Below are 17541 nucleotides of genomic sequence, written 5' to 3'. Positions count from 1 at the left end.
CTCGGAGTAGAGCCGCTGCTTCTTCACGTCGAGAGGAGTCAGCTGAGGTGGTTCGGGCATCTGGTTAGGATGCCTCCTGGATGCCTCCCTCGTGAGGTGTCACAGGCAAGTCCAACCGGGAGGAGACCCCGGGGAAGACCCAGGACACGCTGGAGTGACTATATCGCCCAGCTGGCCTGGGAGCACCTCGGAATCCCCCTTGGAGAGCTAATGGAAGTGGCTGGGGAAAGGGAGGTCTGGGCCTCATTGCTTAGGATGCTGCCCCTGCGACCCGAACCCCGGAGAAGCGGAAGATAATGGATGGATGGATGGAGATAAAGCAACACAATGACTGTGAAATAGAGGTTTTGCTTTTCATTCTGACACACATTCTGCGTATCACTATGAAAGTAATGTTATGTGCATTGAATTTTGGATTTTGTACTGTATTGATTGCTTTTCAATTTAGTATGAATTCTTCCCCATGCTGTTTAAATTACAGCTGCCATCAAATGTAAACATATATTATTACTAGTAGTGTCACGCTAACTTCCCACAGCACAGGCTACTTACAAAGCAAAAAAAAGGTTTCTGCATTAAACGTTGTGGTGTAGTGACTTTTCTGGCTAGCATGTTCATGATTTCATGACTGTAAATTTTACAGACATTACTATGTGCAAATTTATATTTCTTATCACCCTGTGCAGTATTTTTCTATCCCCAATTTATGGGACAGCATCAAGATATTACTCAGGTGGTGAATGACTCATCACAGCAATGAGTCTGGCATGGTAGTGGAAAGGCAAGTTTAGTGTACCAGCATTAGAGACTAAATGCTCTTAATGCAGTTGTTCATATTTTCTTCCATGTCACTGAACAATCATGTCCAAGTAGAGATTGCATCAGTGTCTTTGGTTGGCCCAGTACCTGCTTGGGTTTTCTGTATGTATAAAACACAACGTTCTTTTGAGCAGATATTAATCACAACCAGAGATCCGTCTGTGTCCTTGAGGTGGCTCCAAACCCAACATGTCTTCATGTAGGTGGTCTGCATACAAGACACAATAATTCCTCGATACCTGTAAAAAAAAAATGCAAAAAAATATTTTTTGTTCAGACTTTTGGTTTGGTTTGGATTACTCTGTTAGCGCTGGTCATTAGAGCAAGTGAGAACACTGCCTTTCTGGTGCGTACCAAATACATAGACCCTCTTGGCAGATTTACCTCAGTTTGTTTCAAAACAGCTCAAGTGCATTTCGTTTGAGGTATGAATGAAATACAGACCAAAGATGTCTAACCGGACCAAAGACAGAATGAACTGCCTGTCTTCTCGAATGGTTTTGGTTTTAAAATGAGGCTGAGGCATGTTGCAGTCATTATAAAATATTCAATGTGTAGATTTGACTGCACATATAAATTATCCCATGTATTAAGGTAGCAACATTTCTCTATTTTGTAAGAGCAGGAAGCGACTCAAGGCTGTAACAGGGATTTCAGCCTGCTATGCATCATGCAAAACTAAGGTAATGCAGGGAGACTCGTGGCTTATAGTTCTAATATCACAAGACAGATAAAACAAGACATAAATAAAACCAGCAAGTCCTGGTAGATCAGAACAGCACGATTTATAAAGTTTGGTTAGCATTATCACAGTTATTGTACATTATACCATTTGTCAAATCAGTTGTGACCTTTTACTCATAAGACTTTTGTTTACATATTTTGGTTCAATACTAAATATACTAGTGTGAACACTAAGCAAACCAGAGCTTAAATGCAACAAGGTATCATTTTCTGCTTTGGTCCAGACCAAGAGAACCAAACTATAAGTATAAATGCACCCTTAGACATACAGAAAAACTGTGTTTTTGTTTTACAGAGTGGAGAAAATGTTTTATGATGTTTGAATCAATCAGTCAAGCAGCTAATCAATTAAACGAATTACAAAATTGTGAATGATATGCCTCTTAGCCAATCACAATGTCCTCTGTCAAATGAAGGACAAGCTCTGACAGAGCTCCCATAACAAAGCTGCAGTGAGAACGGCGGTGGCAGAAAATTGTTCCAAATGATTATATTAAGAGATGGTGGAAAGGTGCGGTTTTTATTTCCTTCCTTAAGCTGAAAAAAGTTTAAACTCTATGAAAGACCAAATTCATTTTCAAAACTCGGAAGTTACACTAGTTCTCAGATGAGGCAAACTTTATCTCTTTGGGAGATCACATGTCCACAATCCATCAATCACTGTTCCCGTTCACCTGAGTACTAACCTGTCACACCTGTTATGTGTATCATATGAGTATGTCTAGCTTAGTATTTAAGCCCAGGCTTTAGAATAAGTTCTTTGAGAGGTATTGCTTCTCCCCGTAGAGCTACTGAGTATTTCTGACTTTTATATTGCCTTCATGTTTTCCTGAGTGTACTTTTGGACTTCCTGACCTTGCCTTTTTGGATCTGTTGCCTGATATTGTTTTATGTTTGTCATTCTCAGTATTCTGGCCTTTTCCAGTTTGACTGCCTGTTTACTGACTAAGTATTGTCAAACCCCTTTACAAGTAAAGCCTCATTTCTCATGTTTTGCTATGAGCGTCTGGCTGGTTCTGTCTCGTTACAATCTGGGTTATGATGTCTGCTAAAAAATAATATTAATATTATTATACTAGCTACTAAATATTATACTAATGTTGCACAAAATGTTCAGTTAGCTAACTAGTTAGGTTCTATTAACTTTGCTACTCACACCGATCACGTATGATTAAAAACATTGGCCCTTATTAATGAATGGCGCCTAAAGAAAAAACATGTAGATTTAACTGCTTTTACAGACGTTTGAAATTCCCTGTTTGTGATTCATGAAAATTCAAGTGACTAATAAGGGTCACTTAATCTTAATCTTAATGGTATTATAGATAGTATCAATAATTAATTAATTAACCACAAATCATTGAAGTTTTTATTTTTTAATTTTGAACTGTTATGTCAAATTTACACACACTCCTACCAGAACTAATTTGTTTAATGAATGATTTAAAGATTTTTTTGTTTGCTTTAAATTGTCCTACATGCATGTTTTATTAATTCTCAAATAGGTATATTTGCACTGAACATTAAAGCCAGATTTGTTTTGATTAATAAAAATGTTCTCTATATATTTCTGAAGTTTCCTTTGTACTGCTCAGGTCATTAGGCTACTTAGCACACGTGCTACGAATGCTACCCGGCAGCCTGCATTGATAGTTCGACTGACTCAGCAAAAATAGCTGAGAGAGATGAGATTTTCTCAGAACTCTCCAAATGGTCAATTGTGAAATAACAGCTGTCTGAAATCCTTTTTATTCAATGTCTTAAATTGATAGTATGAAGAATGTGAGCTCCATCTTACCTCCTGAGACACATGAGGAGCAGGAGCATCTTCTGTAGACTGTATCGCCTGTAGTTCATGATTATGTACTGGTGAGTCCTGCATTTGAGGCAAGATATGACATTTTAAACTTGATACTACAATCAAAGACAATGTAATTTTCTGACATACAAACTGCATTAATATTAGCAAAGAAACTGAGAAGTGGTTGCAACATTCAAACAAATCAAAATCTTAAATGAGCAATAAGTAGTATTTTGGAATTTTACTTGGCAGTTTTACCTGATTAACTCTTTGAAGGTTTATTGGAACAGGAATAGAAGAAAACTTTGTATGAATATAATAAAACTGAAGAATGTTTCCTACTAAATCTGTATTTGCTGACCTTACTTTAAACGAGTAGAACTGCAAAGTAAACATTACTTTTTTAAACTGTATTTGTAAAATAGGCTGTAGAGAGACCATATTGTCTGCCTGCTCATAGACTGTACACAGTCTATACACCTGCTTTAGTTTCAGTGCACAGTGTTGGCAGCACTGCTCAGGTTCTCAGTGTGTTTGCTCAGTACTTGGTGCTTCAGATGTAAAATTCCACAAGTCAACTCCTCGGCTGTGATTCCTGCTATCACTGTGCTACAGAGATTGTTGCTGAAAAAAGACAAATGAGGATCAAAACTATGACACGTACTTTACTTGCAGCTGTGCAGAAACGCTCTTCTAATGAGACACAAACTCCACTCTTCTCCAATGCAGTGCTACACAATTCAAGTTAACTGTAGCATAACTAGCTAATATACTGTTTTAAAATCTAGATTTTAATTATTTAGCCAATGGTTATTCGTTATGGTTTTGGACTCAGTATTGACAGGTACTAAAAATATGTACTTGTACTTAATCTGAAAAAATTTGTATCAATGCATCCCAAGTAAAAATGGTGACAATATTTCAAAACTATAATGTGTCAAATTTCTATTCTTTGTCTAAATGGATACAAACACTTTAGATTTAGAGGGTTCACTGATTAATGGTGTGGGAGCTCACCAATAAGTGGCACTAACAGTAAAAAGGTGGGGAAAAAAATGAAAAAACCTAGCATTATAGCAGCTCAGCTACGACAAAATATATATTTTATTTACAGTCCAAATACTGGTCTACAGAAGATTATTAAGTTTTGAGACAAAGTTAGACTGAAGTTTCACTCACTAATCTCCTTTATTTCAACTGATGTTTGACCAGTTTCCTGTTGACTGTAAACAAAACAGTTGTAAACTCCTGCATCTTTAGTGGTCAGATTTGTGAGCAGGAGAGAGAAGTTTCCACGTTCGACCTCCTCAGTAAAGAAACTGGCTCTTCCACTGTAGGCCTGGTCCTGAGCCTCTGGTCGACTTTCTCCGTCTTGGAATAAATGTACTAAAGCTTCAGAGTCTGCTCTCTTCCACTCCACTTCCAGCTCTTCCAGTGGTATGGGGGTTTCAACATAACAGGGCAGCATCACTGAGCCCCCCAGCTCCACAGTCAGAGGACCAGAGGGGCCGACCACATGGAGCCCTGAAAGAAGAGCAAACATACACTTTCAGAAAAAGGGCGCTGTCCAGGTAAATTATACTCCTTCAGGGTACAAGCAATATAAGACTTTATTAACACCTGGTTTAGTTTCTAAAATCCACACCAGAGTTTTTCTTTTGTGGCACTGGGTGCATTTGAAATGGTATACTGCTATACCACATACTGCAGACTGCATGCTACTCTTCATCAGCATTAAACAGTATAGCATCCAGTATGAGACAAAAGCCATTTTCTGTACTATAGAAATTCCTAAGCCCTCCGATCACTCACTGCTCAGCATCCATCTCTAGCTGCTTTTCAGCTCTTTTCAGGTTGTGCCTTTGAAAACACATACGGATATATTTTAGTCAAGACGTGAGCCTGCTGAGTTTCGAAACCATGAAGTGAATGGAGGATTTTTTATATAGTTTTTGTAGCTGGTAATATGAGCTAGTTTGACCGAATAATACGTTTATTTCTAGCTTTATTAAATAGACCAAGCAAGAAAATCCACCTCAAGACCAGCAGAAAAATCAGCAGGTCACATTTCCTTTTCATTTCATTTATGAATTAGACTGAAACTGGGCTATTAACTGTTATAAGTCAGTAGGCACAGCTTTCCAAAACAGCTGCAGTCAGCTGTGTACTGGAATATTTTGTATATCATCCGGGTATCTTTGACGTACTGGAAAAAATCATGTCGCTCAATGGGTTATTAGTTCTGCATCCTATTTACCACTTTCTGCAGAATCGGTACACAAGTAGCATATAGGAGACTATTTCCAATACAGCCATTGCAGCCTTTTCATTTTCCTCCATGGTACATCTCAGTACCTTTTAGTCGGTTTTTGTACTATTATTGTCCCATAATCCACTGAAATTATATTTTCTAAGTTGTATTGACTCCACACACCCCGTCTCATCTCCAGGCTTTTATTTTATTATTCCATTTTAAAACATCAGGTTATGAAAAGTTATAAATACGTACTTTTCACCTGGAAAAAACTTATTTAATGTTCACAATTCTACCATAAAAACACTGCTGTACCTTTGAGGGAACATTTACATTTACGCACTGGTCAACTATTAAGCCCACCACACACACACACACACACACACACACACACACACACACACACACACACACACACACACTGACCGCATACAAACTGCCACAGCGCCACCAGTTTCCTGATACCACCCCAACTCCAACTCTCCACCCACTACGGGGTCCATCTGCCCCATGCCGCCATCCAGTCATTTCTTAAAGGAATGTGAGCCCCGATTTCTTTCCCAACATAAACAAGCTGTTTAAGGGTAAATTAGTCCTCCTTAGAGCATTTACAGTCATGTTTTGAGGAGGAGGGCAGAGGGCGTTCCCTTAGTTTAGCCTTGGAGTTTAAACCATTGCTGACTACATTTAGTTCTGATGGGTTCGTCGGTTCCACATGAATAAAATATATTAACTAAATTCTTGCCTTAGCTGAAATAAAAGACTGTGTTGGTGTCACATGTTTATTCCTGAGAAACCGTTGTACATATTTTAACCCAATAAATCAGTGCTGTTTACTTTTTTAGGGCGTCAGACTCGGTTCACTGCGAAGCAGCTCGACAGTAAATGTAATCGAAAATGAACCGCGTTTAAATCTCTGCTTACCCTCACAGATGAACAGAACTCCTGACAGAAAAAGGAAAATAATTACGCCCATCTTCGCATCTGGAACGAACGCGGTACCGCCGAACTTTTTACTTTCACTCCTCAGACTTTAGTTGTGGGACAAAGAGGGCGTCTGTCAATAACGTGGAGCCAATCATAAAGCAGCTACCAAACTCTAACTAGCCAATCACCATCAGGAACACAGCGCTAAAACTCACTGAACCGTCTCCGTACCGAATCATTTAACTGATTCGACTGACTCCTGCGCTGCATTCTAAGCGCTTCAGTAAAACTGCCGAGCTGCGTTTTTGTGTGTTTCAGTAATTTAGTTTTCTGTGCGGCTTGTTTTGACAACTGGGTAAACTGCATTTAGGATAGTTACTCTCTGCTGTGTGTCTTTATCACCGGCTCTGGCGCTATCACGGTTAAAATGAAGAAGAGTCGATTCCAGCGGCAGGAGTCGAGACTCGGAGTCGACTCTAGAAACTTCGGATCGTGCTTCACTACTCAGCGCCAGGGCTACAACAGCGTTTTAGGGCCACTGTTAAAAATAAAAATAGTAGACTTCGAGAAAAAGGTCGTTATATGTCGAGAAAAAAAACTTGTACTATTTCGAGAAAAAAGGTCTAGAATTACGACATTAAAGTAGCATTAATACCAGGAAAGGTCACAATATTGTGGCTAAAGGCTCAACTGAAGGTTAGGGGCAGTGAGTTGGTGGAGTTATAGTTTCATATCGATCCAGAGTAAAGAGCCAGATGAAGCCGTCAGTGTTTTGTTGAAGGAGAATCGCAGGCAGGGTGGTCTACACGGCTATCGGGGGCTACATCTCCGTGTCATTCAAAGAGGATGCGTGAAGTTTCACAGAGAGAATGATAAGAATGATCGATCCACAGGGACACAGGTGTGTGGATCTCTGGGGCGCCAGTACGGCAACCGAGACCGCAACATCGATAAAATAGCTTCACTACTGAAAAAGCTGCTTGATTTGTGAAACAGCTGTGGTGCTGGAAAATGTAGTTCAACTTCAATGAAATACTAGCAGCTTCAGTGAAATACCTCCATTGGACCTTACTGCAGCATTCAAAACCAGGATCTTCCACCAAGAAGGTCAAGCGTCTGCTAAGAATGTTAAAAATCAGAAAATGTAAGACTCATGAAACATAGTTGGTTGACTAAAGTTATACTAAAAGAAGTCAAAGTCTGGGCCTTTTACATAGTAATAATATTACTCCTATTTATAATTTAAATCATTTAAATTCCTAAACATTTAGTCTTTAGCCATTTATACATTTATGAAGTTAAAAATCCATATATTTTAAGCACGTTTTAAACAAAAGTCCGTTATAATATTAATGCTACATGTCCTTGCTGTGCCCCCGCCTTTGCCACAGAAAGCCTCTCACTTCAACCAGAAATCATCCTTATTAATTCAGTCATTCGTTAATTCAGTGTCAGAATTTCGTTGTTAACTGATATGTACCACATAGATCTGTTTAATGGTGAATGTAGGTTATTTTTCCATCATCGATGTTAAACAACAAAATGCAGCTGTAATTCAGCATTGAATCAGTGTACTTATGCTGTCTGGGGAGTATATCTCTGGTGGATACCCTCTCTCTGAGACCTTCTCCAATGCGAGGCGATGACAGCCTGTAAAAACGCAGATGGGGCTAAAATGTAAATTTGACCCCGGCCTAATTGGGCCTACGTTGTGAATGGAACTCCATGGAATTTTGTTAAGTTGCCAAAATGTAGTTATAATCCCATCTGACACCCTTACTGAACAATGAGGTTGTGACAATGTTGTGTGTTTGCTGGGTACTCTAACATGCTGAGATGAATGCAGGAATCACAGAACGTACCATAAACACTCCAACTCACAGGATAATTATGCAGATAAAAAAAAAGGTTAATTTTACTGTGTACAGGTCTTAAAGTACTGACTATGTGCTTTGCTGCAAATTTTGAATGTCACAGAGTGAGTGAGGTGATACGGAGCGGTTTAGACTACAGACGATGAAAGCGCAACTGTGTGGTCAGATATGGAACTGCAATCAGGCTGATTGCTGAAAGTGTTTTTTGGTGTTTGGTTTAATTAATAAATTGCATAATAAATATACTTTGGTACAAAAAAGACTAAAAATACAAAAAAATTCAGTGCTTCATTCCTGTTGGTGATTGGCTCGTTAGAGTCTGGTAGCTGTTACGTGATTGGCTCGAGTCGCCGAGTGATTGACAGCCGCCCTTTGTCCCGCCCAAGCCTGAGAAGTGAAAGTAAAAAGTTCGTCTAACGAGATGAAGTTCTTCCCGGATGTGAAGATGAGCTTAAATCTTTGTCTTTTTCTTTTAGGAGTTCTGTTCATCTGTGACGGTAAGCAGTGATTTAAACACGGTTCATTTTCGATTATATTTACTGCTGAGCTGCGTCAGTGAATCTAATGTTGGATTCAGGCTAATCTGAAGAGGCACATGATGCGCCTCCGCCTTCTGCTCTCCTAAAAACATGACCTTACATGCTCTCTGAGACACAGTAATACAGTAATTGTGTATAAAATGGCATTCCAGTCGAATATTGGAAGAGAAAACAAAGATTTTAAAGAGGTTTAATTGCGAGACGCGCATTTTCAGAAGTTATAACCTGCAAGTAGGGTGACCACCTGTCCCGCTTTACGTTGCACTGTACAGCAGTTTTACCCTTTGTCCCGCGTCCCGCAAATTGAGCATTCTGTCCCGCTTTTTCATTCCACCCTACCTAAAAAACACCGTGGATAGGTTTACGCTTGACTTTTGTTCAATAGTTCAGAGGACAGCAATAAAAGCGGTAGTCGATAGACTGAGTCGTATTTCAATCAAGCTGTTGACATGCGCACAAACGCCTCCTCAACGCGCGCGCTGTTCGGTCAGGCTAGGCAGCCATGGCTAGTTTGGCCACGAAAAAGAGAAGATGCGGTTTCAGTAGCGGATGGACAGCAACATACTCTTGGTTAAGACCGCTGGGTGGCGAAGCAGACAGAGCTTTTTGCATTTTATGTAAAAGCAGTCTTTCTGTCAGGCATGGCGGAGAATATGATGTGAAGCGACACGGTGAAAAAGAGCACAACAACAAGAAACATGCAAATCCATGCAATAATTTTTCATTAAATCAAATGACCCCAAGCTTCATGAAATGTCTGCAGCAGAAGTGACGAGCATTTATTTTACCTTATTTACCGTATTACCACTGAAATAGGCTAGGCCTAATATTTTGCACTAAAATTGTTAAAACGTTGTACAGGTTAGGCCTATTTTGTTGAACTTAAATAGGCAAGGCCTGGTATTTTTTTTGTGCCTTGTATTTTAAGTCGAATTTGATAAAAAAACTGAGACCATACTTTTAGTTGCATAATGCCTGGTCCTTTGGACAGTTGACTAATTTGATAGTCCCAATAAAGACAAGATGTTGCAAAATTACTGTTTTGTCTTGTATATGCCTATGCTTTAAACCGTAGCAACTTTGGGCTATCTTTTGGGTCAGGTAGTATCTTAATCTTTTGGTCAGTGGGGTTGAAAGGCAAGAATAAATGTTTCTTGGTAAATTAGGTAGACATTATATCTTAAGCTTAAAGTTATTACGTCTGTCCCACATCGTCCCACTTAAACTTGGTACTTGTCCCACATTTTGTCTGCCTGGAGGTGGTCACCCTACCTGCAAGTAAAATGTACACAGTCATTAACGTGTCACGTTCAATTCATTTTGACTCAATAATTAATAGACATGTATATTAAGGCAAGACGGCCAGGGTGTGTTTTATAATCCCAGTGCTTTTTTATCCCTTTCAAGGAAATGAAAGTAAAGAAAGAGACATGTTTTTTTTTTCATTAAAAAGCAAAGGATGTGTTTTGTGCATGTTTATGTCAATTGGGAAAAAACAAAGGCAAAGAAATAGAAATGGTCAATGTAGATTTTGTATGTATGAAATGTAGAGTGTGTTTTATACTCTCAAAGTGCGTTTTATGATGAAAACGAAAGTGAAGTGAGAGAAGTGTCTTGCAGAGTTTGCTTAAAAAACACCACATATGCCTATACGGACTGCTTGTCACACAATGTCATACAGTGCAAGTAAATAATCATTTACATACATTTACATACACTTTACATACACTTTCAGGAAAAAACTGTTCCAGTCAGGCTACAAATGTTGTCACTGGGGTTCATTATCTTTAGTTAGGGAACATAATTTTATCAAGTTCTGTTGCAGCTATATTGTTGCATAAGTTGCATTGACTCCATACATCCTGTACCGACTCCTGGCATTTTATATTAATTTTCTATTAAAATGTTGAGTCCCTCTTCACTGGGAATGTGAATGTAGTGTACATTTAAACAATTAGACCTTAATGACCATATCATACATCTGAGGGTACATTTACATTGTTTGTTCTTTTCTCTGGCAGTGAATAGAAATGAAAAAGTAAAAAATATTACTCATTTCACTGTGTTTGCTCTTCTTTCAGGGCTCCATGTGCTCGGCCCCTCACGTCCTCTGATTGTGGAGCTGGGGGGCTCAGTGATACTGCCCTGTTATGTTGAAGCCCCCTTACCACTGGAAGAGCTGGAAGTGGAGTGGAAGAGAACAGACTCTGAAACTTTAGTACATTTATTCCAAGACAGAGAAAGTCGACCAGAGGCTCAGGACCAGGCCTACAGTGGAAGAGCCAGTTTCTTTACTGAGGAGGTCGAACGTGGAAACTTCTCTCTCCTGCTCACAAATCTGACCACTAAAGATGCAGGAATTTACAACTGTTCTGTTTACAGTCAACAGGAAACTGGTAAAACATCAGTTGAAATCGGTAGGTGAGACTTACACACATATGGTGTTCTGCAAATTAATTTGACTGTAAAGTCATTAACAAGATGTTTTCATTGAGATCTATATAAAAATTAATTTCCGGGTCAGGAAAGTGCTAGCGGGAGAATGATCAGGAAGAATGGATAATGTTAGCATAATGTTAGCTAGCTGCTATATGTAACTAGTAAACCTGTCCAGAATGAGCTGTTTTCTTAGAAAGACTGCCTAGTTGTCTTTACACTACTGATTTACAACCCCAATTCCAAAAACATTGGGATGTTGTGTAAATATAAAAATGTAAATAAAAACAGAATGCAATAATTTGCAAATCTCATAGACCCACATTTCATTCACAATAGAACATAGAACATATATCAGATGTTGAAAGTGAGACATTTTACCATGTCATGAAAAACATTAACTCAGTTGGAACTTAAGTAACTCAGCAACCTTGGGATGGGGCAACAAGAGCCTGGAAATGTAAGCGATACTAATAAAAACAGGTGGAGGAGTAATTTGCAACTTTACAGTAACTTTACAGCAACTCATTAACATGACTGGTATTGAAAGAGTGTTTTAGAGAGGCAGAAGTCTCTGAGAAGTAAAGATGCGCAGAAGTTCACCAATCTGGGAAAAGTTGTAGAACAATTTCAAAACACATGCTGCCTATTGTACACTGTCTTTTTTGGGGACGTCCATACTTATTTCAACACCAAGAAACATTCTGCTTGTATTATAACAGCAGGCCTGCTTGTCTCCTGAAAACATTGAAAACAGGTGGTACATTATAAAGTGCAAGATATGACAGTAAAGGACCTGTACAGCCGCTAAAGACCTGTATAACTGAAGAGAGTCACATTCTTTGTTGTTAAAAGGAAAGGTGATCTAACACAATGGTAAATATGTGCCTGTACCAACTTTTTTGAAATGTATTGCTGGCATCATGTTTGGAAATGATCATATATTTACAGAAAAACAATAAAGCTATTAAGGGATAACATCATATATTTATTGAACTGTTTTCAGTTCCAAATTACAAACAAAATTTACTAATCACTGATTTCTGTATTTAATAGCATTTCACATACTGTCCCAACTAATTTGGAACTGAGTTTGTACATAAAACATCTGTGTTAAATTATGTTGAAATTTTTATACCATTAAATTAGAGTATGAAAAAAGAGTAGATTATAAAATGAGCTGGAGCTTGTTGCTTATCTGTGCTTTTCTGTGACACTATGAACTATAGCTGTACTTTCTTGAGGTACTGTGCTTCTTGTCTGGTGCACGGTAATCCTTAGACAGCTGCGTAGTCTTTCTGTTTCTTTCACTGGGATAAACAGATTATCACTTCTGATCAAAACATAAGATGCAGGATGTACACTGGCCTTTGGTCAAAATTAGCTGAATGAATTGCCAAACAAATTTTATTTGAGATATATTATGAAATTGTATAATTTGATTTGAGACTTCTGTAATATTTCAGTTGCTTCTTGTTTCAGAGTTTTTGATTGGAGGTCATGCAGTATCTGCGTATGCGCGTGAGGACGTCACTCTAAATTGCTCTATAGACTCCCATATCCCGCCTGAACTGCTTGAAGTGGTCTCATGGACGAAAGTGGATCAAGACATTACAGTGCTGGTCTTCCAAGAGGGTGAGGTCCAGGAGGATTTTACCCACGAGAGATTCAGAGAGAGAGTCGAGTTCTTTGGTCCAGAAGAAATCCAAAGAGGAAACTTCTCACTGAGATTGAAGGATCTTCAATTGGAGGACAAAGGCCTGTATAGATGTGAAGTGCTCTCTGGGGAGTTTTCAGCTCAAACAACGGTGGAAATACATTTGGGTAAGTTAACATGTACATGGTGACATGACTGTCATTATTCCAGTAAGCCATATACATGCTGATCATTTTCTGTTTGAAAACTGTGCACTATATTCTTACACTGTATAATATGTACTTCACTCTCGAGTCTGGAGTTAATTTTTTGTCATGTCATATCTGATGTTTTGCACTAAAAAGAAATGACAGATTACAATGCTTTATGTCACTGAAACAGTTAGCAGTTACAATACATTACCAAGGTAAAGTTAGCTATAAAATAGCATTCCTATTTAACTTCATAAAATTTTTTAGATATATACATTATATTTAGATTTAAAAATAAAATAAAAATGTTGCATAAACATGCAGTTGTTGAAGGAAAATGAAAATCTAACTACCATTTGGAATTTCAAACTGCAGTGTCCTCTCTTGGCTCCTTCTCTTCCACTTTGTATAGCAGCCTACAAACAGTGTTCTACGCTTTATTATTTTTCAGCTAACAGTTCACTACATCCCGCTTCATTTTCCAGTGTAAACACACTAAAATTAGCTAGTACAATATGGAAGTATTTGATTTTAGGCACAGGATCTAAATTTGTTTTCAATCTGTTTTTTTTATCTAAATTTGTTTTCAATGTTTAGGTCTCAAATGCAAAAATAACATTATAATGATGCTGATATGATGGCAGTAATAGATGATTCACTCACTTCCTCGGAAGACACGTCTTTCACCAAGCTTTAACTAAGTTATCTTTGAATGCTCTTGCAACTTGCTTGGAACATTAGATTCATTGGCTTAGGAGAGGCATCTGGAGTATAAACAATGTTTCAAAATATTTTTCCATATGCAATTACACTTTTCCAACAGAGAGTTCTCCAAATCCTCAAAACCTACATAGTATAGCCTCTAAAGTAAGCAGAAATAAATCATTGTTAAACACATCCAGTCCTGTTGATTGTGACTTACCAAAGTGGAAAGAAAAATTTTAATTAGAATTTAACGGCCAACGTACAGTCTTGGTAATAACAACAATAGAATTAACATCGCTTGATAACTGTGACCCGCGACCCTGACGGAGAAGTGGCTTGGATGGATGGATGGATGATAACTGTGAATATTTAGATGAACACTATTTTTCATATTTAACAACGTGGCCACTGAAACTGTTTTTTTCTGATATTTGGTTAAGTAACTCAAATATTGTATGCTTGCAGCATTACCAGCGTTATCCACTATGAAGTACATTTTTTGTTGCAAGGTATTGCTGATTTGTCCTGTAGCTAGATAAAACTGGTAAGAGACTGGTAAGAGACATTCTTTATTTTCTATGTTTAAGTCCTTCAGTAAATATTTTAATTTTCAATGCCTAATTTTGAACATTATTTTTAAAGGCCTGTTACCTATCTGGTCAGCTGTTTTTTTGCATGTTTGTTTGTTTGTTTTTTAAATAGTTGCACACCTTCCTCTGTGGGATATACTTTAAGGGTTGCATAGACTAGTTCAGGGATTTTTAACTAGTCCAGGGAACCCACTGTCCAGCAAAGTTTCAAGTATTCCTTGGTCTAGCATGCATAAAGAAACTCATGAAGTGCATGATTATTATAATATTTTAAAATAAACAAACCTGAATTTGTTTATAATATAATGGCCTTTACAAATAGCCCTTAATATTTAAGTGATACTTTTTTAATCCCACAAATGGGGAAATTCCACCCATCCATGAAGTGAAACACCACATACACACTAGTGAATACACACACTAGGGGGCAGTGAGCACACTTGCCCAGAGCAGTGGGCAGCCCTATCCATGGCACCCAGGGAGCAATTGGGGGTTAGGTGTCTTGCTCAAGGACACCTCAGTCATGGACTGTCAGCACTGGGGATTGAACCGGCAACCTTCCGGTCACAGGGCCAGTTCCCTAACCTCCAGCCCACGACTGCCCCAAATATGATCCCATTTTGATCATGATCGTTACATCATTTGTGTAAAGAAAATAAATTGAGACATAAATGTAGGTGAAGTGTCTAAGTTGTAAAAACTAAGTTGAGATAGTAGTTGCTGTATATTTGACACAGGTGTGTTAGAATACAGTATTGAAAGATTTTCTTTTCAGGTATATTTTGTCCCACAATGTACAAACAATGTAAATGTATTCTCAAAGATAAAACGTTCCTTAAAGGCCAACAGTGTGCTTTAAATGAGTTTTAAAGATATACTACATTCACTTTCCAAGACAGCAGGTAAATACTGGCAGCTTTTCAACAGAGTGTATGGAGTCCCAACTTAAAAATGTAAGTAACTGCAACAGAACAAGGTACAATTATGTTCCCAACCCAGTGTCAGTTAAGGACTTTTTTCCTGGGACTGTTGGGAAAACACAAATATACACCCATGATACACTTTACCAGACATGTTTTCATGATAAACTCATTTAATCACACATTCTTCAATGAAATTCAGTGAAATTCTCTGAACAAGACAAAATAAATTACAACGCTTATATTAAACTAAAATTATGCTGCTGTTTTTAATCACATATACAAACGTTTCAACAAAATTCACCATTTTGAATGATAAACATGCCATTCACATGAATCATATAAATTTGATGAGTCTTTTTTTTTGGAAGCTGGGGGGTATGCTACCAGTAGAGAATTATGAGAGAGAATCTGTTTTTAAATTCATGTTTACAGCATTTAACAGATGCTTTTCTCCAAGTCGACTTATAACAGTTCTTTGTTGCCCAGTGCTGATACCTAAAAGAAATATACAGGATTAAGACACAGCATAACTGCAGTACAATGCGTCTCAATAAGTACTTAGATTAGTGTGTAGCAAATATTTATCCTCTTAGTAAAAGCGTATTTATTGGCTGGATATTAATAGCAAGGTACTCAAGACATTCAAGACATGATAGATTTGATTAATAGATATGGATCGAGAAACCAGAGACCTGATTTTCACCTGAGGAAATACTGCAATTAGCAGAGAATAGGAAGTAGCTATTTTATGGGGAACTGAGCAGCATCAAATCTATAGATTATGCTACTGAAATGCCTAGATTTAAATTAAAAGGAAAGGGGGATATCCCAGCATCAAGACTGAAAGAAGTGGATTGCCTTACTGCCTCTTCATAGCTTGTGAAGAGGGCCACTGGTGATGTGTCATGGGTTATCAGAGAAAGTTTACCCAAGAACCACCTCAGCACCAGAGTCACTGGGTGAACATTGGCAAACTCCAGCTGGTTTGGTCAGTCTTTTTGAAGGGTGGCAGTTAGCTGGTCCAGTTTCCATTGATGAAACTTCGTAAAATGTGAATCACTGGGCTTTTCAAAGTGCAGATGAGGTAAGCAGAAGTGAGGTGAAAGGATGATAGCAGTGGTAAGAGGTCGAGTGACTGCAGCTTGTCTGATGGAAGGTTAAAGTCACTGAAGAGTATGAGCGGGGTTCCATCGATGGAGGGAGACTCAGAAGAATGTCTAACTCATCTATGGTGTTGCAGGGCGAGAAATGACCATGATATGAAGTTAGTGGGGAAAGATACAGTAACAGCATGGTACTCAAAAGAGGAAATTGAAAGATGAGAAAATGAGAGTGGAGTAAAACTCCACTTTTTAGACAAAAGCAAACCTGTGTCAGCACTTCTACCAGTCTGTCTTACAGAATGAGAGAAGCTGAAGGCAGAGGATAGAGCTGCTGGAGTTACTGAGTTCTTGGGGGTCATCCATGTCTCTGTTAATGCCAGAAAGTGCAGAGAATGGAATTGTGATTATGCTGAAATGAAGTCAGCCTTCTGGACTGCAGATTGGCAGTTCCAGAGCCCACCTGCCTCCTGGGTCTGAGATTGTGACGACTGTGGGGGATAGATAAGATTACACGTTTTCTCATTCATAAACAAGAATTACTGAAATTTCACTGCTTGTGCAAAGTGACCTAACAGCTGTTGTAGGAGTACACAAGGAGGAAGAGGACTTGTTTGCAGGATTTCAGATTACCATTAATCTTGGTTGTGTGAAATGCAAATTTAGGAGTTAAAGACGAAGACATTGACAGATTCCTCTCACACTTTCATCAGGCACTGTAATTATACTATACTTTTTGTTGCATCTTTACCAATGTGTTATCATTTGCCAGCAGTTGTTCTCTTAAAACCCTTAGCTTTGTTTCTGAGAATTTTGGTTGTCTTCGTTTGTTTGTTTTCACCTCTTTCAGCATTTGGCAGCTTTCATAGATTATAATTTTTAGCAACTGAGAAAATCAGCCTCCCTTCGGTTTATGTCTGAAATGTATGTAAAACGTTGATTTCTGTAGACTTTCATTACTGCTGTGAGAGCTTAATGACC

The 17541-nt window shown here is 38.3% G+C and overlaps 2 protein-coding genes across 3 annotated transcripts in view; one reads left to right on the top strand and one right to left on the bottom strand.

Annotated features, from left to right (window-relative positions):
- Positions 1-339: 339 nt before the first annotated feature.
- Positions 340-6656, bottom strand: LOC108431369 (butyrophilin subfamily 2 member A2-like). Its single transcript, XM_037543934.1, has 4 exons — positions 6543-6656; positions 4544-4888; positions 3362-3988; positions 340-1058 (listed from the first exon to the last, which is right to left on the bottom strand). The coding sequence occupies exons 1-3, from the start codon at positions 6592-6594 to the stop codon at positions 3966-3968; spliced, it is 420 nt and encodes a 139-aa protein (XP_037399831.1). The 5' UTR covers positions 6595-6656; the 3' UTR covers positions 340-1058; positions 3362-3965.
- Positions 6657-8803: 2147 nt separating this feature from the next.
- The window catches only part of LOC108431367, a 44584-nt gene continuing 35846 nt past the window's right edge, over positions 8804-17541 (top strand). The window contains exons 1-4 of one of the 2 annotated variants that reach the window (XM_037544408.1): positions 8804-8916; positions 11040-11049; positions 11088-11375; positions 12877-13218. In XM_037544408.1, coding sequence (XP_037400305.1) covers positions 11046-11049; positions 11088-11375; positions 12877-13218 — 634 coding nt within the window. In that variant the 5' untranslated portion in view covers positions 8804-8916; positions 11040-11045. Of the gene's footprint in view, positions 8917-11039; positions 11376-12876; positions 13219-17541 lie in introns of both variants that reach the window. The other variant, XM_017704451.2, reaches the window with a different exon arrangement.

The sequence above is a fragment of the Pygocentrus nattereri genome, chromosome 13, assembly GCF_015220715.1.
Source record: "Pygocentrus nattereri isolate fPygNat1 chromosome 13, fPygNat1.pri, whole genome shotgun sequence".
Classification (NCBI taxonomy): domain Eukaryota; kingdom Metazoa; phylum Chordata; class Actinopteri; order Characiformes; family Serrasalmidae; genus Pygocentrus; species Pygocentrus nattereri.
This window is presented reverse-complemented; position numbering and strand designations above follow the sequence as displayed.

Coding starts and splice junctions, on each gene's coding strand:
- LOC108431369 (XM_037543934.1), bottom strand. CDS start 6,594: ATGGGCGTAATTATTTTCCTTTTTCTGTCAGGAGTTCTGTTCATCTGT. Junction 4,889..6,542: donor AGTTCTGTTCATCTGTGAGG/GTAAGCAGAGAT, acceptor CTCTTCTTTCAG/GGCTCCATGTGGTCGGCCCC. Junction 3,989..4,543: donor AGTTGAAATAAAGGAGATTA/GTGAGTGAAACT, acceptor GTCTTTTTTCAG/CAACAATCTCTGTAGCACAG.